General features: G+C 53.6%; 7 protein-coding genes across 7 annotated transcripts; 3 read left to right on the top strand and 4 right to left on the bottom strand.

Moving 5' to 3' along the window:
* Positions 1-316: 316 nt before the first annotated feature.
* On the bottom strand, positions 317-743 carry CGCS363_v001160 (uncharacterized protein; the record flags this gene model as incomplete). Its single annotated transcript, XM_036633009.1, has 3 exons — positions 317-360; positions 428-577; positions 656-743. 3 exons carry the CDS (start codon positions 741-743, stop codon positions 317-319), a joined length of 282 nt encoding a protein of 93 aa, XP_036502609.1.
* A 5,869-nt stretch (positions 744-6,612) lies between these two features.
* ybdR (putative zinc-type alcohol dehydrogenase-like protein YbdR) lies at positions 6,613-8,046 on the top strand (the record flags this gene model as incomplete). Its single annotated transcript, XM_036633010.1, has 7 exons — positions 6,613-6,694; positions 6,747-6,801; positions 6,863-7,009; positions 7,072-7,633; positions 7,690-7,718; positions 7,773-7,865; positions 7,950-8,046. 7 exons carry the CDS (start codon positions 6,613-6,615, stop codon positions 8,044-8,046), a joined length of 1,065 nt encoding a protein of 354 aa, XP_036502610.1.
* A 2,409-nt stretch (positions 8,047-10,455) lies between these two features.
* Positions 10,456-11,508, top strand: CGCS363_v001162 (uncharacterized protein; the record flags this gene model as incomplete). Its single annotated transcript, XM_036633011.1, has 1 exon — positions 10,456-11,508. The coding sequence occupies one exon, from the start codon at positions 10,456-10,458 to the stop codon at positions 11,506-11,508; it is 1,053 nt and encodes a 350-aa protein (XP_036502607.1).
* Positions 11,509-13,050: 1,542 nt separating this feature from the next.
* On the top strand, positions 13,051-14,389 carry CGCS363_v001163 (Uncharacterized protein; the record flags this gene model as incomplete). Its single annotated transcript, XM_036633012.1, has 2 exons — positions 13,051-14,066; positions 14,122-14,389. 2 exons carry the CDS (start codon positions 13,051-13,053, stop codon positions 14,387-14,389), a joined length of 1,284 nt encoding a protein of 427 aa, XP_036502608.1.
* A 479-nt stretch (positions 14,390-14,868) lies between these two features.
* On the bottom strand, positions 14,869-15,350 carry ypel3 (Protein yippee-like 3; the record flags this gene model as incomplete). Its single annotated transcript, XM_036633013.1, has 2 exons — positions 14,869-15,135; positions 15,252-15,350. The coding sequence occupies 2 exons, from the start codon at positions 15,348-15,350 to the stop codon at positions 14,869-14,871; spliced, it is 366 nt and encodes a 121-aa protein (XP_036502605.1).
* Positions 15,351-16,150: 800 nt separating this feature from the next.
* On the bottom strand, positions 16,151-18,076 carry freB-4 (Ferric/cupric reductase transmembrane component B; the record flags this gene model as incomplete). The annotated part of the gene is made up of 3 exons (XM_036633014.1): positions 16,151-17,212; positions 17,266-17,487; positions 17,609-18,076. 3 exons carry the CDS (start codon positions 18,074-18,076, stop codon positions 16,151-16,153), a joined length of 1,752 nt encoding a protein of 583 aa, XP_036502606.1.
* Positions 18,077-23,352: 5,276 nt separating this feature from the next.
* On the bottom strand, positions 23,353-25,110 carry CGCS363_v001166 (uncharacterized protein; the record flags this gene model as incomplete). Its single annotated transcript, XM_036633015.1, has 1 exon — positions 23,353-25,110. One exon carries the CDS (start codon positions 25,108-25,110, stop codon positions 23,353-23,355), a length of 1,758 nt encoding a protein of 585 aa, XP_036502603.1.
* Between the last annotated feature and the right edge of the window lie 1,324 nt (positions 25,111-26,434).

Genomic DNA, 26,434 nt, shown 5'->3' on the forward strand with positions numbered 1-26,434 from the left:
CTGGGGCCCGGCGTGAGGTAGAAAACTAGAATGACGAAACTAAAACCAAGAAACAAGGCAGAACGTGACGCGACGCGAACGACTCGTCAATGTGGTATATAGTCCACCGCAACGCCAGAAACCCTTTGGATCAAGACAGAACAATTCCCGTCGTGAACTCGTGCCGTGCCAACTTAATGGGCCTCATGATCCGTACCAAGAATGCCTCCCTCTTCGCAAATGAACAACGAAACGCGATAAAACTGGCCAAAAACAAAAACCCCAATCGCAAATTCTGCATCGTAGCCCGCAGCTCCGTGGGCTACAACGAAAGCCCCTATTTACAATCAACCCGGTCATGGGCCCAAAGCCTGATCTCGTCTGGCTCGATATGTCGAAATTGGAGCATCAGAAACCTAGTGGGAGGAAGGAAAGAAAAAGTATTTACGTGAAGTATGAATCAGGCTCTGTCCTAGTATGTTAAGCAGGCCCTCCTCTGCGCCGTCTGCCGCGGTTGGGCCCATCTGGCCGCTGGGAAAGGACCTCCCGTAACAGTGGGTCATCCTTGTCTTTGTCCACGTGATGGACTCTGACATGTCTTTAGAACATGGTTAGACAAATGAACCTGTAAGACGAAGGGAGAAGACCGAAGCGCTGCGTTACAGGGTTATCATACCTTTGCAAATTGTCTGGTCTCGGGTATTTATGCTCTCGATCCGGACAGAATGGACATACATATCCTGGAGAGTCGTGTACAAGCCCATGTCGAATCATCTCATTCTTTCGCTTGAAGCCTTTCCCGCCCTCACTGCGAGGACAACCCTTGACGGAACAGTAGTGCGGTCGGGCAGAGGAGTGGACGTTGGCATGAGAGTTCAGAAGGTACTGAGTCTGGAACGGCGCAGCGTTACATCCAGTGAACGTACATACGTATCCCGCCGGAGGATTCGTGAGACCGTCGATGCTCATACGATCTGCTACTGAATTGGCTGGTGTTGATGCGGTTTGGTCGGTACTAGGGGTTTCGGCTGTGCCGCTACTGTAATCGGCGCTTGGCCTATGCGGCCCACCACCACTTGACGAGGAATAGTAGTACGGGCTTACAACAGGAATCGAATGTGCAGGTGATGGAAGTTCCCTTCGGAAACCTTCATTTGGTGAAATCGGGGGAGAGGCATGTCCACCTGGCAGACCGGCTAAGGACGGCAGCCGGGGGAGACTTGCAGGAGGCGATCGTGGAAAGGAGGGTGCATGGCGAGCCGGGCCGATGTCTTTGTCTGGACTCATGGCCGATTCTGTTAAACGTTTGAAGTCACCGAGTTGTGCTCGTATGGATGGCAGTGGGCCATGGCCACCGCCATCCGACTTGGGCGAGTCCAACAGAGGAGGTAGCCCTCCAGGGGCAGACTGAGAGGGGCTAACCGGCGACGCGATGTCGGGCTTGTGCAGTGAAGGCCCCGCGTGTTGAGAGGGAAGTTTGTCCCCAATTGAGTACACAATTGCGGGAGCAGCGAGACCCGGGCGCTCGTCACGAATGGGCAGTTCTCGGCTGCTTATCCCCACGAGCGTCGTCTCATGTTGACCTCCAGTCCCATCTGTCGAATGCAAAGGCTCGTGCTTCGCTGTCACAGCAGCAGCGACAGCAGCAGTCGCGGGAGTCGGCGTCGTAAAGGCCGCTAGAGCACCGGCAGCCAGGGATTTCAGATCAAAAGAATCAGGGGGTGGTGGGCGGTTCATGTCGCGTCCAGGGGACTCAGGTGAAGACGAATCGTCTTCGGAGCCGTTATCAGATGCCAGTGGCTCCAGGGCAGCAGCGTGAGCTATTTCTGGCTGTCTGCCGTTTCCAAGATGAGCAACTAGCACGGCATCGCCCTGAATGGGTTCGACCTTGCGGCGACCGTGAGGTGGTTTTCGATCGGAGCTGAAAGTGGGCGGAGGGCTGGGAGAGGGCAACAGTTTGGGACGATGAGGCTGCATCTGGGGACTATCGCGGGGGAGAACGTCATCGGGGTCGTAACAATCGGTCGCAGATGGTTGGCGGAAGGAATTTTGAGTAGCCGACGCAGTCATAGTTGTCGCGACTGAAAAGGGATGTGGCTCGCGGCGCAGACGGTGTTAAGCCGCCATGAGGGAGAAACGGGTCGAATGCGAGCGGCGGCGGCAGCGCAGAAGTAGCAGCGCAGCACCAGTGGGAGCGACAATGATGAAGCCAAATACGCACGGTCTGTTGCGCCGATGGAAGAGATTTTGCACACAAGGCTTAACGCCTTGTTGCCGTCGTCGTCGTCGTCGTCGTTCTCGTTGACAGGTTGGTCTAGTTGATCTGTTTCCAAGGCGGCGGTTGCTGGAATTCGAAGGGAGCAGCGAAGGACGCTGTTATCGAGGCTGCGAATGACGATGCTGGCCTGACCGTCGTTGGGGGCTTGAAGTCGTATGGGTATGCGTCGCGGATTCGGCCACGAAGACAGCTGTCGCCGCCGTCGTAGGCTACGGGAAGTTTGCAGCCGTAGATGCCGTCCAGCTTCTTCTTGTGGGCTAGAAAAGCAGTGTATGAGGGAAGGTGAGTGAGTATGGAGGTGTGCCGGGAGTTAGAGGATGCGGCAGCGGTTGTATGTCAAAAACGGAGGTCGGTGTGGCCTGGTAGCAGGGGGGGTGGGGGAGATAGTGATCAGGAGTGAGCGCGCCGGGGTTCAGTCGGGGTAGATGGGCAAGAGCGTCGTTTTTTTGGCGGATAAAAGAGGGCGCCCAGGAATGTGTGGACGGTAACCATGCAGATGGAGTGTGGCGGACGAGGGTGGTCGGAGGTGACGAAAGTGAGGTGGAAGAAAGCGGGCAGCGTGGTGGTCAAATTGAGAAGACGTCTGTAAGGCCCGGTAGATAGCAGTATTGTTTAGTGAGAAGCGTTGACGGTAGAACAGCGAAAAAGGACGGCGATGCTTCCGCAAGTAGGCAAGGCCGGTCCTTAGAACGATGGTGCGAGAAGGTTGGCAGGTGGGCAGCCCAGTCAGGTAGGTAGGGAGGCGCCTTTGGCCTTTGACCTTAGGACCTCAGGTCAGGCTGGTCAGGCCAGGTGGGTGAGTCGAATCGCCGGATCTCGAGGTCGATGTCAATGTCGAAGTCGCGGTCCGAGGTGTAACTGCGGTGGTTGTCTGTCGTTCTCTGGGCGCGAGTTTCGGGGCAGCGCTACGGCAGACCAGCCAGACGAGTGTTAAAAAGGAGGAAGCGTAGAGCCGGGTCGGTTATTCGCAGGTGTGTGTGTGTCTTTTCTTGTTTTGTCTGACGATGGTCCGATGGGTGTGTCTTTGAGAGGCAGCACTGGTTTGCTTTAGCGCATAATCTCTTGGGAGTGTATGGGAGATACGCCCAGTGCCACAGATAGATTCGAGGGACCGCGTGACCCCAGTGATGGGGAAGAAGGGAACGTGGAGTCCACCAGACGAAGACACACGAGATGCCGTGTTCTCAAGTGAGCAGGGGTGCGGGAAAATCAGACATGGGGATTGGGGGAAACCAGGCGGCGTAGACGTGGGAGCGAGAGTGGGAGTACCTATGCGTAGAAGGGACATGGACGACGTGTGGAGTTGGGAGGTACGGATACAAACATGAGATGGGGAAAGGAAGGGTCTGCTGCTAAGAACCTGGGGCCGCACGAAGCAGAAGGTGCCTTGCGAAGCTGCGCTGTCAGATGAGGCTAAAGCCATGTGCCGCAATGTATCGGTGAAGAGAGTCGCAGCAGGCATTGGGGGCAAAGCTACCTGCAGATACCCGTGGACCTTCCATGCCTCGCAATCCTTCCTCTGCCTTACGTTAAGGTACCTTGCCTTGCCTCACCAGCCGCCCGCCCTGCCTCGCTGCTTTGGTCCTCCACCCCTCTAAATCCAGTGGAAAAGGAAAGCCCGGCTTATTGAACGGATACATGGCAGGTCGTTCTGTCCGTCATCTGGCTCCTTGTGCAATGGTACCAATCACAACTTTCAGCCAGGAGCAAGCGGCACTACCTTGAGAGAGTGCTAGATAGGTGGCTGGCGCAATGGTAGGGTGCCCAAGAAGGAGCAAGCGTCGCACACCCCTACGCCTGCGCAATTGGCTGGATCCTTGGGTCCCTGATTGAAATATGCTCATGCCCATATTCATGCTCGTCTTGGAGCGGGGAAGGCAAGATGGGATGGAACCGTGGGGCTTGGTTACTTGGTAAGTAGCTGCCATGCTGTCGCAGTGCGCGGCATCCTGCCATGTGGAATGGAATACAATAGAACGAGAATTGGGAGCGAGGGCGCAGTGAGGGGAAGTCGCCTGCGCGGAATATGGGATACTTCGTTTTTGAAGTGAAGAAGTAATTAACGGTGGTGCTGCTAGAGCTGGAGCTGGAGCTGGAGCTGGCGTCGGTGTCAAATAGCCGCACCCAAAGCACTGGATGGAAAACGGGATGGAAGTGGAGGCTGAAGACAGGGATTTGCCGAGGTACTCGTAGGTACTGCCTCTAGGCCAAGCCTGGCGTTGACATACCTAAGGTAAGGTAGGTGAGTACCAATCACGACGGACTTGCCCATAATCATAACATTTACTGCATAGTAGGCCATTGGCGCAAACTCTGTTTGATGCCTTGTCTGCCAAGCTGCAGTGTAGGTGCCGATACTGTAGCCACCTTATATGTGCACCGTTCCCTGGCTGCCCAGATTGGCGATAGTTACTTACCACAGTCCCTCGACTGGCTGACGGGCACCATGAAAGTTGTGAAGTGCCCTAAAGTCAAGTAGCTTCGGCACAGCACGAAAATATACCTGATCTACCTTACATGCACCACAAGGACAGTATCCGTGGGAGCCATCACCACCGCCCTCTCCATCTCTTTTCCTGTCTCTCTTTCTCCCCCTCCTTCCCTCCCCCATTTCCCCACCCGTCCCTCTCTCCAACAGTGAAGGGCCAAGGTCCAAGGGCCAATGCAGGGTAGGAGCAGAAGATTTCTTTTGTTCTGTGATTGGCCGCTTTTGCCGCGTCCGTCCAATTGCGATGCTGACAGCCCGGAAGATCCACCGCAGGCCCGCCGGTGCCCGCGATGAGCCCATGCACTCGAGCCGCTAAGCCTCTAAGCCTCAATCCATTAGGCGGATCATCCAAGGGGGAGCCTGTCTATCGTCGTTTGATTGGACAGCACCAAAAAAGCCAAGAAACAGACCCCGGTCGTCTCTCCGAGGCTGGGGTTGGCCTTCTGCGAGCTGGACGAGTCACGGTGTTGACGTGCCGCGACGGATCGCTTGAGGTGAGAGGTGAGGTCTTTTCGAGTACTCCGCAGTGCCAAGTTCCAGAGCACACAGAAAATAAGATAATATACCTAGGTACGGATGGAGCACGCGCTCTGCTCTGGGCACAGTTGCACACAGACCAAGGGCTCTGCGTTTTTGTTCCGTCTCCAGGTTGAGGAGCGGTTAGATCCCAATGTTACTATAATTCAGCGCAGGTAGGGAGGGTGCTCACTCACTGCTGGACTGACTAGGCCAGGCCAAACTCGATGCCAAATTTCGGCATCACCCCGCGGTTTTTTTTTTTTTCTTTTTCCTGATTAGAGTGCAATCCCTCGTTCGGTTTAAAGGGGGAGGAAGGGGGGAAGCCTCATCCAGGTACTGGGAGCCCTCTCGCAACTAATGAACCACCTTGCTAGACAGGAGCTGGCACAGGAGGAGACCACTGCCGGCTTTGCGCCTCACCGCCAAGTCCGTTGAACTGGGCTGGCTCAGGCACGCGGTCTCAGTCTCGGTCGTGCCCACCCAGGACGCCTTTCGATCGCGCACAATCTCACCCCGGATTGCTCTGTACCTCACCTTACCTGCCTGCCGCCCGGCCTTACCCCAGACGGGGATTTCTTCAGCGGAACGACGGCTGCCAGGCTCGGGTTCGTGGAATCAGCATCTGTCCATTTTTGCCTTAGGTAAGCACCGGCCCAATACTATGTCTCTTCCCCTCCTCTTCTCATTGCCTGTCAAGGTTACCTCGACTTAACAGCCGGTCTTTTCCCCTCATTAATGTGAGATGAGCCTCAACTTGTGACCTTACTCGCTTCCTGCACTATATCATAGAATACCATGTCATATTCTCATGCGTAAGAGAGGTCATTAGCGATGTCTTCTGCGATATGTATAATGGCTTATCGGCCAATATTAGCAAACTCCTGCCAAGTCTCTATACGTGAACAACGCCCGTTCTATGCCATTGTCTTTCCCTCCTCTATTCATCAGCAGACTCACACAACTCGTACTTGATCTGACCTTGCTGCCTCAGTCTCGCAATGTCTGCGTTGATACCTTAGTCTCCCTGGCGCCGGTCATTTGAGTTTATCATGGCTGGGTTTCTCAAGATAGTAGAGAAAAGACTGTGCGCTGAGTCCTCTTTTGCACAGTGATGCCCTACTACCGGGTGCGATAACGGAGCCGAGGCGAACTGCAACGTGGAGGGGAAGGACTGCAACACGCCACACACCATTCTAATAACCACCAAATTGACCAACAGCCTCGGCTCAGTTACTCATTCGTTATTGCTATAATTTGGCATACTCTTGATCAGCCCGACATTCTCGTCTCATCGTGAAGCCCTATCTCCCTGACGTATCGATCTGCTCCATCCATTGCCGACTCCGCAATGTCAGCTGCCGGTTCCATGCTCGCCGTCGTTTTCAACGGCCCCAAGAACGTTTCTGTCGAACAACGGCCAATTCCTACCAGTCAGTACAGTGGTTCCAAACCGCCGGCTAGCCAATATTGACAACCCGATAGTCCAACATGAGGAGGATGTAATCGTCAAAGTGCAGATGACGGCGTTGTGTGGCTCGTAAGACGCTCTGCGCCTCAATCAGCATTGCGCTTTCACCATTCAACTGACAGCGCCCTAGGGAACTGCATGTCTTCCGCGGCCACCAGCCGTCCGATACCGGATTCATCATGGGCCACGAGTTTACTGGCACAGTTGTGGAAAAGGGCCCTGGTGTATCTTCCCTCGAAATTGGTGACCGGGTGGTGACTCCTTTCACGGCCTCTTGGTCAGTTCTGACAACCCTTTCCACCCGTGGACTCCGGAACTGATAGAACCTCTCTTGCCCAGTATGAAGTGCTTCTACTGCGACAAAGGCTACTCATCCCGTTGCGTCAACAGTAAGTTGTTTGGTTGTCCCGCTCTCGATGGCGGGCAGGCCGAATATGTGCGTGTCCCTCACGCCGATGGCACCTCCATGAAGGCCCCAAGCACCATCTCCGATAAGGCCTTAATCCTGATGGCCGACATTTTCCCGACTGGTTTCTTCGGTGCGAAGAGTGGCTTCGCCATGCTAAAGGATAAGGAGAGACTGGATGCTACTGCTGTTGTGATTGGTTGCGGCCCAGTCGGTCTTTGTGCCATTATTGCCGCCCTCGAGTATCGCCCCAAGCATCTGTTTGCAATTGATAGTGTCGATAGTCGCCTGGAGTTGGCCAAAAGTTTGGGCGCGGAGCCCTTGAACTTCATGACAGACCGTGCCGGAATGGAGAAGCGGATCAAGGAGGTGACGGAGGGTCGTGGAGCTGATGTTGTCATCGAGGTTGTGGGCCTCTCCCCTGCACTGAGGACAGCATACGATGTGGTCAGACCATTTGGCGTGATCAGCAGCATTGGCGTCCACAACGCTGAGGTGAGTAGCCGGTATCAAACGACACATACTGTATGACGTGCTGATCGGAGACGCAGATACCGTGGAACGGAGATGAGGCGTACAGGTGACTATATTCAACCCAACAGTGAACCCGCATATGCGCTGATACCTTCGAAAGCAAGAACCTGCGAGTCCAGATGGGGCGCTGCCCCGTGCGATCCATCTTCCCAGAGGCTCTCGCCTTGCTGGAGAAGAAGCAAGACAAAGTTGGGTAGGTCAAGATTGTGCTGTGTTTGTCCGACAAACCTTGCAGGGCAAGAGCTTCATCCTAGCTTCGCAATCTGACCGTGGCCAGATTCATGTTCGATCGCATCATGCCTTTGCGCGATGCTGTCGAGGGATATGCGCTATTTGACCAGATGAAGGTCCAGAAGGTAATCTTCACGCCGTGACCAGGTCGCTCGAGCCGTTGAGTTACCGGCAATGGTACAACTTCGGTAGATCTTTGGGTGTCACCAATTTACCGCTGCCAAGCTGGGTTGGAATGGACAGAGTAGAATGCCGGGAGAAGGAAAAAAAGTCGGGTTAGGTGCAGTGGAAGTCTTTAGTTTTGCCTAGGCTTCACGATGCCCTCGTGCATGAGATAGTAGGAGACGGTCGAGTCATCGTGAACGACGGCGAGCATCAATCTCTTTCGGCGACCTGCACCACGCCAGTCTCTGCCCGAGCCTGCATCTGAAATATTTGCCGAGTGATCCATGCGAGGTAGGGCATCGATGGAATCAAAAATGGTTGCGAACGAGGATAACGTCCACTGTTCGCTCAAATGAACCGGTAGAACCCACTCAAACTCTGGCGCTTGACTGGGACGTTTTCCTGTGACTTGTTCTTTCTCTAGGATCTCAATTTGCTCGTCGGGATGGATATAAAGCCTGGTCGGTGGGAGACCGGTGATGACAGGTCGTGGGCGAGGTCGGCCATCATCGTGAAGTTGCACTTCAGTCCAGTCATGTTGGTCCGTGAGGTTGCTGAGCACCAGAGCGGTCAAGTCGAGAAGATGTTGTTCAACAGCCATACTGAGGTACAGCCTGTGATGGGCCAAGCGTCGTGGATGGGCTTCTGCCGGAATGGAGTTGAACGCGATCAGAAATGAGGCCAAGGAAACAACGCTGACTGATGTATTGAACTGTGAAGAGTTCTCAAGGTTCTCAGTCCGTTGTGGGTTGTTTGGTTGCAGTAATATCCACTAATAATCGCATACAAAACTTAGTAAACCGCAGACTACTAGGTATGCATGCATGTACCGCGGCGATTGTTCGATGATATTTGGTAACAATATGGACTTGAAGGCTCGCCCCCCTTCCCAGCCTTAACCTATAGTAGACAGATACCATCGCGTAAGTTTTTTTTCTCTTCTTCTTCTTCTTCTTCTTGTTTTTACACCCTGCTTTAACCTTCGATGTCCAGTTCCATCCGGAGCTACAAGGGCAGGAGTCTCGGCTCAACCGGCCTGGACCTGCCTAGCTGCATTGTCGCATAGTGAACCGCGGCGCTTGGGTGCGTACATAGATTTTGGCAGGCCAGTCACCGTTTTCAGCCGCTTTTCCGTCGGGGGCGCTGGGAAGATGAGACAACGTGCAAAGGCAAGCTTAGCCAAGGGCCACTGGCGCACACTGATTGAGTACTCGACCAACAAGGGCTTCAATCTGACCTGCATGAAAGACTTTCCGAAGGACCCTCAACGGTGCCTGCCAATGGCTACTCTTCAGTGTCTGGGGCAAGCGATGCGTTTGTTAAATGGCCCTTTGTATCTATAAACTGAGTACAACTAATCGGGGGATTGGCATGTTGTCTGGAAAATGCAATGTTTACGTGTTGATCGACTAAAATTTGAAACTCCGAAATCACAGAAACCCTAGAGAGGGAGGAAAACGGGGGGGTACATAGAAACAAAGAAAGAGCAAAGTAGAAAAGAAAACAGAAAAAAGCAAACTTGGAAGCGTCTACGGCTTTAGGTGGCATAGCTTTCCTTGCAAAGCTACGTAATGGTCGGGCTCTAGACCAACCAGCGGCCGCTGAAATGTTTGAAGAGGATGCCTGACCTCACCGCGCAGTTCACTTTCTGTAGCGGGATAGCGGGCGGGCTCTCGGAGCATTCTGAGTGTCGCATCACGTACGCGTATTGACGTAACTGACCAGACATGCGACGGCTATTTGCTGGCTGCCAGTCCCTGCAAAGCTGGTGCTTGGGCACGTCGTTTCCGCCGCATGGGCCAATTCTAGAACGGCCTGCATTGTACGCCCAGGGCACCACCTCATCATAAAAACCAAAGTGCCATGAACTGCCACAGCGCCACCGCTTGAGGCCCGTCCCCTCCGCCCCTTTCTCGCTCTCGCTCAGCCCGGTTCAACAAACTCTTGAGCTTTGCCTCAGAGAATAGACGCTTCGCGACGCTTTGCCAACTTGTTCCGCACGATAACTCTTTCATATTCAGCCTGGAGATACCCTTCTTCCTCCTTCCTCATTAAAACCCCAAGCCGAGCCTTTGTTTCGTTAATTGTCGTCGCACCACATTATCCCAGATACCTTCCCTACCTATCCCGTGCATTATTTTCTACTTTTCTGCACCGGTGGTTTCCTCTACTTCAGCTTGGTCCATCTACCGCGGCACCACCATCGTCACCACCCGAACTCCAGTACGACACCTCCCCATATACCGAATAATTGACTTGTCCGGGCGGTAGACACGCCACAGGATAGTTTCGCCTATCGCGAAAGCAGAGCAAGAGTTGACCTCGTCGCGAGGTCCTGCTTAACTTGACGAAATCGACCCACGAACCGATACCCGTTCAAGACAGACATGTCCCAACCAGCGTCGTCGCTGAGCATCGGCGAGAAAGAGAGGAACGTCCCTTTAGACCAGTCAACAACAGATTCAAAGGCATCTCCCGAAGTCCAAAAACATGCCGATGACAATAAGAAGCACGGCATCGAAGGCACAGAGAGAATCCCTACGAATGCAGCTCAGGCGACTGTCGCCACCGCCGAGAAGGATCTGTACGAACCCTACGATAATGGATATCACTTCCCTCCCAAGCACAACTGGAAACAATCTTTGCGAATAGGTGCGAAGGCTTTCTGGAATTACACGTGGACACCGATCGGCTTCTTCGTTGTTCTTTATGGTCTCAACGTCGTTGCATGGGGCGGCATGTTGTTCCTTTTACTTTGCAATGCGTCGCCAGCCATGTGCTACCCAACATGTAACGACATCAACTCCCCACGTCGTAAGTGGGTCGAATGGGACTCACAGATTGTCAACGCTTTGTTTTGCGTCACTGGTTTTGGACTGGCACCTTGGAGGTTTCGCGATCTGTACTTCCTTCTTCAATACCGCGTCCTCCGCAAACCAGAGGCACTTTGTCGCCTGGCCGGCATACACCGCGGCTGGTTCCGACTTCCAGGCTCCGAAAAGCTCCCGGTCAACGTTGGGCCGGAAACGGTAATCCAACTCTCGGACGACCGGCCACTTCTGCACATTCCGCATCCCGAGAAAGCAATTCCAAACCCACCATTGACGGGTGTCAGAGCGCCACCCACTGCCATATGGAAGATGGACTTTGTTATCTGGTTCAATGTGTGGAATACGTTTCTGCAATGCGTTCTATCGGGGTTCATGTGGGGTATGAACCGGTACAATCGGCCCAGCTGGGCCACGGGCTTGTTCGTCGCTCTGGCCTGCATCGCTGCTGCAACGGGTGGTTTGATGATGTTCCACGAGAGCAAAAAGGTCAAGAGTATTGAGGGTGTCCCAGTCAGTAAAGATGATCAAGAACGGCTGGCGAGGGATAAGGAGTTGGGCATTCAACATTACAACAACATCAGGGATAAGCCTCCCAAGGAGAAAAAGTAAATTTGGTAGTTGGTCGTAGTCTTCCTCCAGTGCCAGGTGAAAAGCACAAATACGATGTTCAGTAATGCCGCTAAAATAAAGCCAGAATTATCTGTTTCAATATTATCAAAAGATACTGAGTGCGACGCATCCCAAGCCTGGTGACAAAGAGGTGGGATTGTGCGTCAGATGTGGGTCTAGGGTGTTGGTCTTGACGTCTTCGTACATGGGACAAGGTACTTGGATCATATCACTGCTCGTGCCAAGAGCCGCCAGGAACTGAATACTATAGTCATTAAGCACTCACGGCGGGATGGTCTGGTGGCACAAAACATCGTCTTGGATGCGCCGGGATTTATATTGGAGCTACCCACTGCCAATGTCGGTTTGCAGCTTTGTCTATGCCTCCTCAAGGATTCTAAATGTTAGCGTCGTCCTATACTAGCCTTCTTTAGTATGATTCTTATAATTTACAGACGTCTCTTTAGATAATTAGATAGTGACCTATGATGTGATTCTATAATATGTCTTTTTTAGAGAAAAGGTCTAGAAAAAATAGCTTTAAAAACCGAGTATTTCGATATCTCTCTCACCTAAGTTTCTTTAGTCGTAATATACATCAAAACTTCTAGCCAGTTAGCTTTTCTATTGAAGCAGAAGTAATACGCTAACATTTAGAATCCTTAGGGAGGTATAAGCCTCATATGCGAATGCCGAATGAGTGTGTAACGCATGCAATACAAGACGACTGACTACTGCTTCACAGGAAAGTCTAGGCAATGGAAGTGAACAGTAGTACCGAGACTGGAACGGATAAGAGCTAGCTAAGCTCCTTTCTAAGGCACGATTACAGATGAGAAATACCAGGCTTGCTGACTTTTCTAGAATGTCAGGCATCGGATTCATGAATACAAAAGAAAAGTGCGATCTCTCATCCTCACGCCTTCTTCAGAACATCCGATGCAAACCACCTGACCTTGGGTCACATGGGAGGCCCACGGGTTCATGCTGCGACAACGGCTGTGGGGATCCAGCCCTGATAAGCGTTAGGTTAGGTACCTTGAGGCACCGGCACTAAGTGTCAGGTGCCCGAGGGTCCCCAGATAAGGCACCTGCGTTGAGGTACCTTTATCAGACATGTCCATTGCCATCACACCTAAGATAAGGCACCCAGGAAGGAACCTGAAGGGTGCGATTAGGTTCCCTGTTCACCTGCACTCCGCGTTCCACATCCGTGTCCCGACGGCGCCAGTCTGACACGACCTCTTGCTCAATCGTCCGCGGCCTGGGATTCGCAGAGGCAGTGCAACCATTCCGGTCCCCATCCAACCTTCAGTTTCTCAGCTACCAACCTACCTTGACATCAGGATCCTGACCTCGACCAACATCGGGAGCCGGTTGTTCACCTTCGCCGTTGACAACCAGCAGTCAGCCTTTCCCCCGTCTCGCTTGACATCAGCCTCCGCTCGGCAGGCCACTACATCTCCCTCTGTGCATCTGCCGCACCTCCTTTGCCGTCATACCAAATCTTATCCTGGGCACGCTTCTTTCAAGTGATCCAAAATGGCATCGCGGGCTCTCGTCCCGTTTCTCGTAGCTATGATGCTATTGACGGGTGTTTGCAATACCCTTCTTACCAAATATCAGGCACGTCCATCCCCCAAAGTTGATCCTTACCTGAAAGCTAATACTCCTCCTCAGGATATGCAATGTGTCGCAAACTGCGACTCCAAAGACCCTTCAAAGCGATCCTACTTTAACCAGCCGGTCCTCCAAACGGCGCAGATGTTTGTTGGTGAGATGGGCTGTTGGTTGGTAGTAGGGCTAATGAATCTCTATCGCCGATTCGGTCCTGGAGCATCTCGCGAGGGATACGAAGCTGTAAATACCAACGACACGGACGACGCGAACACTGCACTTGTTGCGAACTCTGGTGGGAGACCGAAGCCGCCGAGCGACGAAGGCAACGGCGCCATCCTCCGCGGTCCTCGTATCCTCTTGCTGGCACTCCCTGCTGTCTGCGACATTCTTGGGACAACATTGATGAATATCGGCCTGCTCCTCGTTGTTGCCTCGATCTACCAAATGACTCGCGGAGCTCTTGTTCTCTTTGTTGGGCTGTTCAGTGTCATCTTCCTTCGCAGACATCTCTATCTCTTTCAGTGGTTATCTCTTGTGGGTGTTGTTTTCGGTGTTGCCATTGTCGGCCTGGCCGGCGCCATCTATCACGAGGACAAGAACACACAGAGTGCCGAGGACGAAGGTGCTCCGACGTCCAACGCACTGCTCTCTGTCATCGGTGTGTTGTTGATTGCTGGAGCCCAGATATTCACAGCGACCCAGTTTGTGCTAGAGGAGTGGATCCTCGAAAGATCAGCCATAGAACCCATCAGGGTTGTCGGTTGGGAGGGTCTGTTCGGCTTCATCGTTACAGTCATTGGCATGATTGTCCTGCACCTCGCTATCGGTCGCACTGACGCTGGTCATAATGGGTATTTTGACATGGTTGAAGGCTGGAGGCAGCTTACAGAGAATCGAGCCATCGGTGTGTCCAGCATCCTGATCATGATCAGTATCGGGTAAGCTTCTTGTTACCATGCAGTATCGGCAGCTACTAACATTATCGCAATCAAGTGGATTCAACTTCTTCGGGCTGTCGGTTACGAGGAGTGTCTCCGCCACTTCCAGATCCACCATCGACACTTGCAGAACGCTCTTCATCTGGATCGTCTCTCTCGGCTTGCGCTGGGAGACATTCAAGTGGCTGCAAGTTGCTGGTTTCGCCCTCCTCGTCTACTTCACGTTCCTCTTTAACGGCATCGTCCAGCCCCCTTTCAAGTTCCTCGTCCCGGAAGAAGAGGTAGAGGAGTTGTTACCGGAAGACCCTATCGAACACCAGTAGGCTTGTCTTTACAACATGTCCCACTCAGATATTTTGTGTACGGTACCGCAACTACATTTACTACAAGATAGTGTGGGGTTTTGGTCCGATGTCTAGAGGCAAAACAGTGGCGATGTAGGTGATAGATGGGGGGCCCTGGGAATAGCTTCGTGGCGTAAGGGCATCATCTGTGTTGAGTGAACTACGAAAGAAAGAATGTACGTAAATGTCATACAGTTTGAGAGAAAAAGTGACTAGTGTATTTCGCCTGACAAATGAACCCACGCGTGTGAAGTGACGCCAGGCATGCTGCCTTTGACGCGAGAGCTAATAGCTAGCAGGCGCCCGAGAAGAGTCATCTCCGAACACCTCAAACGCCACCCAAATGCAGCATGTCATACAAACTCCAAAGCCCCCTTGATGAGAAAAGAAAGAAAGAAGAGATCCGCATGGCTCAGCTGTAGAACAAACCGATCAAGGCAGATATCATAAGGTGGCGGTTAAGTGACGTTGCAAAGCAGCTCAGCCTCGAGGATGAACTTGCCCTCCTTGTATTTTTCAGTCGCCTCGTATGCCTTGTCGTACTTCCAGCCAACAGTCTCCTTGCACTGCTTGCAAGTTATATCGCGCACAATGTGGCGTCCAGTCGTCATGTTTCGCTCGCTCGGCTCGCCCGTCTCGATGTTGACGACGGTATTGAAGAGGTAGGCTTTCCCATGCTGGCCTCGGAAGTTCTGGTTATATGGACATTTGGCGGTCAGCGCAGGCTGGCTCAAAAAGATCAGAGGGGAGGGGGATGGGTCCTATTTATCCTCCTATATGGCTGCCTTCATCACACCCGTCACCGTCTCTACACCATGTCGGGCAGGGAAGTCGCACATACCCGGCTGATGATATCTTCATGATTTGAAAGATGTGCTTTGCACGTCTTGCAGCCATAGACCTTGCTGCTGTTCAAATATGTGTTGTACGCCAAACCCATTGTATGGAAGCCTCCCTCTGCGATGGCGATGGGAGGCCGGGGAAACTTGGTGTAGTAAGCTTGCCACAGGTGCCGTCAGTGTTGCCGAATCCCCAGTGACAAGCCCCTCTGAAGGTTGCCAGTGATCAAGAGAATGCCTTGCAATCTGCTGTAGTGAAGGGGCGGGGCAACAACTCAATATGCTCCAGACCACAATGGGGGTAAAGTGAGAATAGGCAAGTTTCGAGCAGGTTAGCTGACGGCGCAGGCAGGCTCGGAAGAGGAGGATGCGGGGGAGGGATTGCGATTGAGAGGAAGGGACAGACGGAAGGCAAGGAACCAAACTGGGTAAGGTGCCTGCCTACCTAAGGTAGGTAGTCAGGTGGGGATGGATAAGGATAAGATAAGAAAGGATGCATGTGCCACCCTCAGCCAGGCGCCATGTGCGTGGTCAAAGCAGTGCACCCTGATTCACGCTTGGGGTACTTCATCACCAATTTCCCACATAGGCTCTCCAGCACAAATAACGCTTGCCAGCACTGAAGGACGATGCATTTGGTGACATATCTAGCGGCTCAATGCCGTCTCTCTTCTGAACTACCCTACATACAATCGCGTATCTACACAGCCTTCGGTTGAGAGCTCCCTATATGTACATTGAACAGGATCCAGCTGAGCCTTTCCCGCCTGGCTCGGATCTTTGTCGTCTCAGACTCGGGCTGTCTGTATGGCCTGACATCTCTTGCTTTAGGCAGACTCCTCTTGTTCGTTGTTGATTGTCATTGTGACACTAGAGGTTTGCACACTCATATTTCTCCTTTCTACCACGAGAAGGCCTCCTCGTTGAAGTCGATGGCGGTATCATGCTGGCGATCGCGGACAGCGCGGCGGACCTCGTCGCTGAGGGCACCTGGGCCACACACGCTGATACCCATAGTGCCGATCTGGGATTCCTGCTCAGCCCGGATGAGCGTCTCGATGTTGGGGCGGCCAGGAAACATTTGTACAGTGGCCGACGGGCTGTGAATCTCCTTGGTTGAACGAGGGCGGCTGACGAAAAGCATGATACGGAGAATGTCACGGCGCTTCTCCATAGCCAGGATTTCCGTCATCCAAGGACGAATCCACTCGAGATGTTCGGGGCTCTGGATAATCCAGACGAGAACCACCTTCCGAGCAGCGACCGTTCCGTTTGCGTAGCCGGCAACGAGGTCACGTACGTGGGGAACCTGGTGAGTGATTCCAACACCACCAGCAAACAACATGACAGTGCCATATGAGCGCATGCCGTGGAGACCGCCGTAGGGCCCTTCAATCATGCAAGACGTTGTCATGCGGCCATCGGGGCATGCTGCGGCCTTGCGGTAGAGTGTGTCGGTCATTCCAGTGCGAGCGCGGATGATGAAGGACATGGTGGTTTTGCGCATGGCCAGGATATCCTGGCGGTTGAGGGACATCTTCTCGGCTTGGGGATCCTCAGCCTCTTCGGCCCAAGCCACGGAGAACGGATGTGACTGCCACCAACTCAAGGAAGGCAGGTACATATAAGCATGCTGGCCTGGACCGAAGGTCCAGGGGCGGGCCATCGTGACGGTCACACGGCATGCATTGCCTGGGAGTGCTTCAACAAGTGCCTTGCTCCCTCCATGGCCCACGTTGCCGTAGAAGACACGGACAGCGCGCCAAACCCGATCGCCGGCCCAGAAGATGACAACAGGCCACAGGTACTTCAGTTGAGGCAGAGCCTTCATCTGCAGGTGATACCAAGTTCCAACGACCGCAGCGATAGCCAGCAGAATGTGCAGCAGCTTGAACGTCTCGTAAAAGGCATGGCGGATAGGGCTAGATGCCTGAATGCCAAGGGCGACAAAAGCACAAGTTGCCTGTTTCACTGTCAGTTCCTCATGTAACACGCCTCTGAGGCTATTCCACTTACGACAAAGCCGAAGAGTAAGAAAGGAACGGCGATGATGGACTGCCAGCCAGACTCCCAGCTGGAAGTCTGAGCCTTGTTGGCCCACCAGGCTAGGGTATGGGTCACAGCCTCCAGAATGACGATGCGACCGAACCAACGGTGCAGCAGATTGAAGGTGTCAAATGAGATGCCAAGCAGTTTGATCAGGGGGTTGTTGCGTCCAGCCATCAAGAACAAGGGAATCTACATTTAGTCAGCATGTCTTCAGCGGATCAATTTATGTTTGCCTGCAAGCAAGCAAGCAAATACACCCTCACCCGTCCCGCCCAAATACCCGGGACAGACCATGAGAATCAGCACGCACCATGTTAACGACAGCGAGGGTCCCGGTCCTGTTTCGAAGCTGGCTAGCCGCAGCAGCAAATGAGCCAGCGAAGGGAATGTTGATGACGCAGAAGGCAATATTGGTGCCTAGGTAGCCGGCGAGGAACAGCAGCTGCAGACGACTGGGCAAGGTGCCAACGTTGATGGCGCTGCTCATCTGGATTTCGCGGTTGTGGCGCTTGCTGAAAATGGGGGCATAGAGAACATTTTTCTTGATCCAGGCGAACTTGGAATCGGTTTCGACGAAGTACCGTTGGTTGTCGTTGTTGAGGCAGGCGACAGTACGTACGTATTTAACGATGACCGTCCAAACTCTCCAGATGATGACGGCAGCCGAGGTACAGGCGATGATATAGTACAGGTAGTTAGAAAGGGCCTTGTTTTCCAGAGCAGCGTTGATGGCTGCCTGTTGGGCCTCGGGCGACTGGGTGCCGCCGCCGCCAGCCATGTCGACGGATTCAGTTGGCGGGAAAATTGATGACACACACAAAGTCCAAGAGTGAAGAAGTCGTCGATTCGTAGTCGTTGCGACGTCGTCTTTTCAGTCCAATATCGGTCAGTCGTTGTCCAGCAAGGTCGCAGGCAGATATCGGAGAATCGAAGGACGTCGGAAGTTGGTACGTTGTGTTAGAGAAGACAAGAAACCGTGGGCAGTGGCGAAGGAGTCGTGGAGGTTAATAACCCGAGTAGACAATACGTTGATCGTTTGTTTGGTGGTCGGAAATATATCGAAACCGGTACGATGGGTACTTCCTGAGAATAGCCTTAGGAAAAGTAACGTCGAAAGGTGCAGTCAATGCAGGGGGCCAAGATGACAGCAGTCTGGGAAAAGAAGAAAGAAAAAGGACGTTTTGATAATCGACGTCACGAGCCCAGGCGTGAGAAGGGTGAGGGAAAGGGAAGGACAAGAAGAAAATTTACTCGTGATCGAGCTAGCTGTGGGGAGAGAGAAGAAGAGCAGAAAGTGAAGTAGCGAGACGGAAGGTGACGCAGGAACGGTGATGTAAGTAGCAAAAGCAGACCGGACGCCGCCTTTTTTTTTTGGTCGCGGCCCCGGGGGGGGGGGGTCTGACTGCTAAGGTAGGCCGAATTCGACGCGCACTCACAGAGCGACAGACACTGGGCTACCACCATCTACTGCAAAGGCAAGGAACGGCAAGCAAAGCCCTTCAGTAGGTGCCCTTTTTGCCGAAGGGGTGTACGGTATAGGCAAGTGGAGAGGTGTGCGAACTGATACGAAGACCCTAGTCGACAACGACTAAAACACCATTTTTACACTGCAAGAGAGGATCCCGGATCCACTGATGTGGGCATCCCCAGATAGATGGAAGGGGATCACCTTGCCTGCACCCACCTGCCTTGTAACTTACTGTTGCTGACCTACTGCGTAGTATTCGTACATAATAGTACTGCAGAGTACATACTTACCTTGTAAATGGTCGGGTCCATGGAGAACAGTCGTTCATTATTGAGGCGTCCGGCCGGCAGCTGGCCTGGTACACCGGCTCCAGGTCCCTAAGGAGACGACCTTCCTCATGACGCAAGTTAAGTCGAGACGAGGCGCGGTCGCGGCCCCTGCAGGGCGACGCATGGCAGCGCAAGGCTTGACAGGGTGCTCGGCAAGGGCGCCCGAATTTGTTCGCAGGAGCCGGACGGCAGTTGGCTCACTCACCGCGGTTCTTGCCAGGACTGCGCCGTATACACTCACACACAATGAGGTTGCAACTGTGACAGTCGTTCCTGGTTGACGGCGGCACTGCAATGCAAAGGCCAACGATGACAGACACACGACACACGACACACGTCGCCCCTTGTCGGCCGAGATGGGAGGGAGGGATTGGATTTGCGAGGACGGGATGGCATGGCACGAGCGTGAACGAGGACGACTGGCACCAGCAAGGATTGCATGGTTGGGTTCGGGCAGGACGATGAGCAGGAGCAAGGACCAGCATGTGGGTGAGCGACAGAGGCGAAAGGACATCAGCGAGGGGCAAGGAGGACGACAGGGACCAGGAAAGTCTTCTCGACGCCGTATAGGGACACTACGCTACGTACTGCATACATAGTACATAGTAGGTAGACCAAGGAGCGAAGACGCAGGGGAACGCTCAGGAGTGACAAGGGCCAAGGCTCAGCACTATACCTGGATCAGACCTTGTTTTTCGCTCTCCCCTATGGGTTTTCTTTTCTCTGCCATTTCGTTGCTTTTTTTGGTCCGTCTTTTTGCCTGACACAGCAAGCATCTCATAGGGTTTTCGTCCTACCTGAACGAAGAACCAGGTTGCCAGGAGAAGCAAGTCGGAGCCAGAATACCTAAGGTGAGGCGAGGTGCCTTGCACACGGGCACCTCACCTCAGGTGTGGTGTAATTTTGCCTGTTGCTTAGGTAAATCCGTTTGGAAGCTGTCATTGGGCACGGCGCAGTGCAGCGCGGCGCGGCGCCACCCCATCAACCCCTGGCCAAGGCCGGCGGTTGCAGAGGTGATTGGCCAAAGATAAATCCGTACCTTGCAGCTGGTGCCATATCTGACTCTGATCCAGGGGCAGCGCTGGACAAATTAACCACACGACGCAACCACGCAACCACGCAGTCAGACTGCAACTTCAACCGCAGACCGGCCAGCGACCGGCCATTGGGCGGGCCCGCACACGCGTGACGGCGGAACATCCGAAGTCTACGAATGCCAGCTGAGTTCCCATCCCCTCACTCAATCTTATCAGTTGCGGTGGCGATGGGTCTTGGCCGCGTGTCAACATTCGTCCATGCTACCCAAATATCCTCATTATACATCGTCATGTTGAGTTCGTCGAGATGCAGAGATGCGGACATACCACAAACCGGCCGAGCAACTGTGCTGGACTGAGCGAGCGCTGGTGCGCCGTCATTGGCGTTCTGGGAGGTGGCGGGGAAGTGGAGTCTCTAAGCCTCTGAAACAAGCCGCTTCTGCGGCTAGGTGCCTTAGATACCTCTCCGTACCTAGCTACCTACCTACCTTTGAGGAGTGCCTTAGGCATCTGAGTACACAGGATATCTTAGTACAACGGGCCATGAAATGAGGGGCCGGTGGGGTGCGGGATGCCATGACTGGACCTTCACAGCGGATAGTCAAACGGCCAAACGACGACCGGCCTTCCAATGGAATCTACGCCGTACGTCTTGCGCCAATCTTGTGGTCTTGCAGATTGTGATTGCGCAAGTCCAGACGAGCCAACACATCCGTTTGTATCACCCCATGTGCGTCTCGGTCTTGTCAGGGAAGGATCAGCCGAGAAAGCCAGGGACAACATCGGATCTCCAAGCCATCGAACAATTCCGTCGACCCTCCCAGAGCCAAGGTACAGCAGCGCCAAACTCTGCTGCTGTACTTACTTAGTACTGCGTAATCGTAAGGTATGCATCTGGAATCCGTCAGTCTCACACCGCGACACAGAGACTCAGCCAGAAACACACCCTTTCTTGCGTCTAGTCTTTTTCATCCGGTCTCCTGACACCATCAAACTGCACAGTCGTCATACCCCCGTCGAGTCCCCCAAAACAAGAAGCCAATCGCCCCGTTTCCGCTGGCGCGAAGCAACCAGACCCGATGTCTCTTTCGGCTGGACTTGTCCGCCTGTGACTTCTTGTGTCTGGGGTGCTGTCTGGGAAACGGCGGGATGGTGGGGGTTGATGCGTATAGCCAATACCAGAAAGAAGCCTCTCGTCGGAAGCCAATACGGTTACCCATAATCGATTTCAGCCCGTTGGGGCTGATGCGAGCCCACCATCAATCTTGTCTGTCTGTCAGCGGCACCATCGGATTTGCACCTCTCCCCGTTACAGGGTTCTCGCCGACTACAGACGGGAACTATGCCGTCGTCATACAAAAAGCCAATCAGTCACATAACCCCGTACACGACAGTTTATTGAATATCGGATGTATCCGTATATGCAGTCGCCTGCATCTCCCAATGTCCGTATCGACTTCTTTCTTGCTCAGGGGCCTCGCTTTAGATGCAGATGGTGATCTTGGGAGGATGTGGCCGTCGGTCGCGCAGATCACAAACCAAACGCGAGTGTCATGAGACGCCGAACTCTGTCTTTTTCTTTCCCTACTTTGAGATGAAGACGTTTCATGACTTCCGTTTTCACCCACGGATTTGAGACGGGAAGATATGGGACAAGTCAAGTCAACTCGGAACATTCCCATGTTTCTCGGGACATCGCCGCGCGCGGGCCTTGACTCGGGCGGTGCCGCCAGCAAGACTAAGGTAACTACGCATGGTATGCGCTTGGCCGTTGACTCGAGGAGTCGAGAATGGACGAGCAGGCCGGGCCTCCAGTCCCTATGGCTGACGACTAGTGACGACCGCGCGGGGGACCTGCAGATTGGTTGGTCATCTTGGCTGCAAACCACCCGCAGTGCCATCGCCATTGGATCGCATTCTGAGACAACAACGACGTGCACTCGTGGCGGCGCTGAACGACGTGTCTTCGTTGTCGCCTATGCCGCGCATGGTAATGGCGAATTTCTCTAGAGTCTGCGAGCACACATCGATCGTCCGTCCGCCTGTCGCCTCAAGCCCCTCCAAGGCCCCAAAATGTTCACCATCGAGGATATGTTTCGTTCTTTCTTATCAAGGTTTTTTTTTTTTTTTTTTTTTTTTTTTTTTTTTGGCGGTCGCAGGGGCGGCCGATTCGTTAAATGCATGGGATACATTGCAATTAAAGTGCAGCGTCGTAGTTTGGCCAGGGCCTACCTCTCGGATTGTCGAGAACGATGGCATCTGATGATCTGCCCACTGGTTGGATGAGGCCGACGTAGTCAATATCCCTACCGCCCAGCGTTAGCTGGGACACCACCGTCGTTACCCTGCGGCTAGCCTTTTCCCCAGACACGAACCCTCGCTTGCTGCGTAAGGCCTTGTCTCACTGCATGCCATCTTGGTCAACTGCAGTCAGCATGATGAACATCTAGAAGCGGTCTTAGATGCTCCAGCTTGTGGCTTGTTGTCGGGACGAGTTGTTCATGTCCACGCACACCATAGAAGAATGCCACTCCGTCTCATCTCATCCTGAAGCAATTGGCATTCACCACACCGATCGGGACCAGAGTGGACAGGCTCCGCTCCTCGCCAATTGGTAGTCGAGATCTTGTCGGTGCGCATGTTTCTCGTCCTGAATATGTCGCCGATGTGATTAACAATCACCATCTTTTCGGCCCGGGGCATAGGCGATGGCAGCCCGCCCAGACGAGGAACGCATCACATCGCCCCGTCGTCTGAACGATTCAATCCGTCCTTGCCTGCTTCACGCCATTCACTGGGACGTCCATCCACATCGTCTACTGTTGGGCTACCGGGGTGCTCGCCGAGACAACCGTTTGCTCGTTACGAGTGCCTCGCTCGGCCTTGAAGGGTCGGGCTGTGTTTTCGAAATACGTGATCTTGAGGGCGCCTGGCGAGGATCGTTCCATCCTCTGACCCATCCACAAGAACCATTGTATATCCACGCGGGCGCCGCAGGAACAAGCATGGGTTCGGAGCCGGAAGAAGACATGGCCATGTGGATGGAAGGGGAAGAGCCTACGGATTAGAAAGAACTTCGAAGTAGCCACCCCTGTCGACCAATGCAACTCACCTCCACATGGACAAGGTAATGAAACATGAACTGACGGATGTTCTGAATTCCACCGACCATTCCGCCTGGCCAAAAACAATGCTTTCAATTTACTTGTTGCTGTGCTCATTACAATCCTAGTTCATCATCATCACCGTGGCCAGTCATGTTGCTCGTGATAGTCAACTCTGTCAGAACCCTGCGACTGCCTGTCTCGCCGCGCCGGACCGGACGCCGGCTACCTCCCCGGGCCTTGACAGCCAGCTTGCCTAACTGGGCCTTGCCCTCGCAGTTCTCCTGGCCCAGCATTCGCGGTCTTTCCTCTTTGTCATCCTCATATGGCTCGTCCGGGGCCTTTCTCTTCTCGGCTCGGCGCCGTCCCCCACGGCGCTCGTCAAATTTGCCCGGCTTGGTCATAACGTCGTCCGTAGCGATGGAAAGCCTACGTCTGTCATCCAGCCCCGTCGCAGCCATTGGCACATGCGTCTCTACCCTGGCCGCCGGGATATTCTCACTCGCACTGCGATCCCGACTGCTCCGACGGGGCAGAACAGCGGCAAGCCCAACAGCAGTCCGTGGCTTCGCAGCTGGACTCAGAGCGATCCACTCGCTAATGCCCTCCTCCCATCTGAAGCCAGCGAAAGAAGCAGCCCTTGCGCCTAGAGATTCCGGCATTGTGTGTTCCGATGATGCACCCATCAGGGCTTCTGCAAAAACAAGATCACGCAGGTCATCAGTCTTCTGTGCCAGTGGGAAAGCGCCGTCGCTGCTCAGCGTGGCAAGTTGAGGGATATGCAGCTCGTCGACGAGGTTGCAAATCGCCGCAAAGTACTGACTGCTGGATGGCCCAGCAGTTGCTTTGCCGCAGCAGTGAGCTGCCGAGCACGTAAGGGCAATGGTCATATCGTGAAGTTGGCCGTGTTGCTTGTCGGTTTGGTCGTTGGATCGATGCGATTGACACTCGGCTGCCCATATGTTCTTCAATGCTGATTTTGCCGTGTTGTTGGCTGTCGTGGTGGAACCCGAGGCGAGGTAGCTGGTCAGCAGCAAAGGATACAATGCATCGCCTCCACCTCCTTTGCTCGTCACAAAAGCCAGGGCTTCTTGGATTACGTGGGAAACCCGACGAGTGGTTCCGTCCACGCGCGTCGCAGTCCCAACTCTTCGTGATATCATGGCCATGGCTGATAGAGCTCCGAGCACGCCCGTTAAAGTCAGCTTCGCAGCATCCTCGCGTGTGCTACAGCCACTCGCCTTCCGTCCCCTCCGTCTACCAAATGCACAGAGGGACAGCGATCCAAGTCCCACCGATGCAAAATGAATGGCCGAAGGATTCGTCTGTTCGTCTAGCATAGACGATGCAGACGCTGTCCATAGCGAGCCCAGTGCCTGTGTCGATAGTGCATTCCCGTCGAGGTAGCCATGAAACAGTAACAATGATGTAGATTGAAGCAAGTACGGCATGATGTTGGCGTTGGTCGCGAGGTCGGACATCATCCTCAAACCGTCACTTTGACCAGTGTTGTCGTATCCATCACCGTCTCTCCGAGCCTTGGTGAAGCGACGTCCTAGGAAGGCCTCCATGATTTCTCCAGATTCTTGATAGCACCCAACCTTTTTACAGTGATGGATGAGAATGCGAATGAATTCTTCGTCAAGGATGCCGTCGTCAATGGCCCCTCGCAAGAGGAAGATTGCGTGAGCCCTCAACAACAGCCCTAGGGGGCCCCATCCGTGATCAGCGCCGCCCAAAGCTTCCAACTCGTCATATACAAGAAGCGAATAAGTGACTTTCTTGATTGAGGAAACTGCCCCACGAGCTTCTGCCTCGAGCTTCTCCCAAGCATCAATCTCTGCCGCGCGAGACGGAACCTTCCGCATGCTCATCGCCAAAAGTGACTTCTTATGAACCAACGGCTTGCCGGTCGGGGTTGCACGTAGCAGTACATCTAGATCGTGGAGAATCCCCTCATAAAGTTGATACTTGGAAAGTGAACAACTGTGTCTCAGTCGTTCCATTTGACTCAGAGCTGAGTCCAATCGTCCCTTTCTCTCGAATCTTGGCGCCATGTAGGCGGTTGCTGTCCCTTCGTGTATAGATGTGGTGGGAATGGTTGCACCAAGCTCATGATATGTCACTTTCCGTAGAACTGGGGTTGGTACGTTCGGCACACTAGACTGAGGAGCTTGGCGTGAGTAACTGGCGGCCCTTATCGATGCCTTCGATGATGATTGAGTGGCTGCTGTGCCAGTCCTCGGCGTTGGGGACGCTTTCCTCGAATATGTACGTTGCGGGCGTCTGCTCAGATCACCTGATTTGGTTGCGATGCCGATCTTCGTTTTCTTGGCTGGAGGCTGCGGGTTTACTTGGGCGATTCCGGCTCGGCAGGATTCTTCATTCCAAGCTGGGTTTTCCGCATCGGAGATCTTCCGTAAAGCAATGATGCGAGAGTTCAGCGGCCGCAAGAGCCGCCTACATCTTGAAGCAGTCCATGACGTATTTGGGAGCCCGCAATAATCTCGATCATCGTTCGAGGGCCCGCCAGAGACAGCTTTTTGCTTGTCGAAAGCTTCAATACGCGCCATGCCGATGGCAAACTTGGATGAACTGTCTGCCCAAGAAGTATGTCAAAGACTAATGAATAGAGTCCAAGTCCCCTAACCAGTGCTCTGCAACGCTGTTGAATGCTGCAAGCGGTTAAGATGAAGCAAATGGTCTCCGCGGTGGTCCGCGATGAGGAAGCAAACCTGGGACGATTTGTCCCCAAAGAGATACCAGACTGTGAGAATAAGTTGGGCAAACAAAAATATGAGAATGGAAAAGACAGAGCTCAAAGTCTGATAAAAAAAAAATCTAATTGAATAGTTGATGCTGGTCGAACGAGGTCACGTTGTAGTCCTTTCACTGTTTGATTCGTCGTTTCTCACACCTCAATATTTACTTTGTCGCTAAGTAAACAAGATGACTTAAGGTACCAGCACCTGGGTAACAACGGCTCCTGAAGTGGGTCACATCAGCCGAGCTTCCAGCTCGCGTGTGCCTTTCCTAGGTACACTGTATTACCTAAGAGCCGCCCTAGAACGACGCCGATACCCAGCCCACCGCGGCTGGTGCTGGAGCTGGGGTGGAGCTGGAGCGGCACGGTGCTCCCTCTCCCCCGAAAAAACCGAATGTAGCTCCAATACGCCGGCCCGGTGCATTGCCGTCACG

This window comes from Colletotrichum siamense (assembly GCF_013390195.1).
Source record: "Colletotrichum siamense strain Cg363 chromosome Unknown KSG_Cg363_contig01, whole genome shotgun sequence".
Lineage (NCBI taxonomy): Eukaryota > Fungi > Ascomycota > Sordariomycetes > Glomerellales > Glomerellaceae > Colletotrichum > Colletotrichum siamense.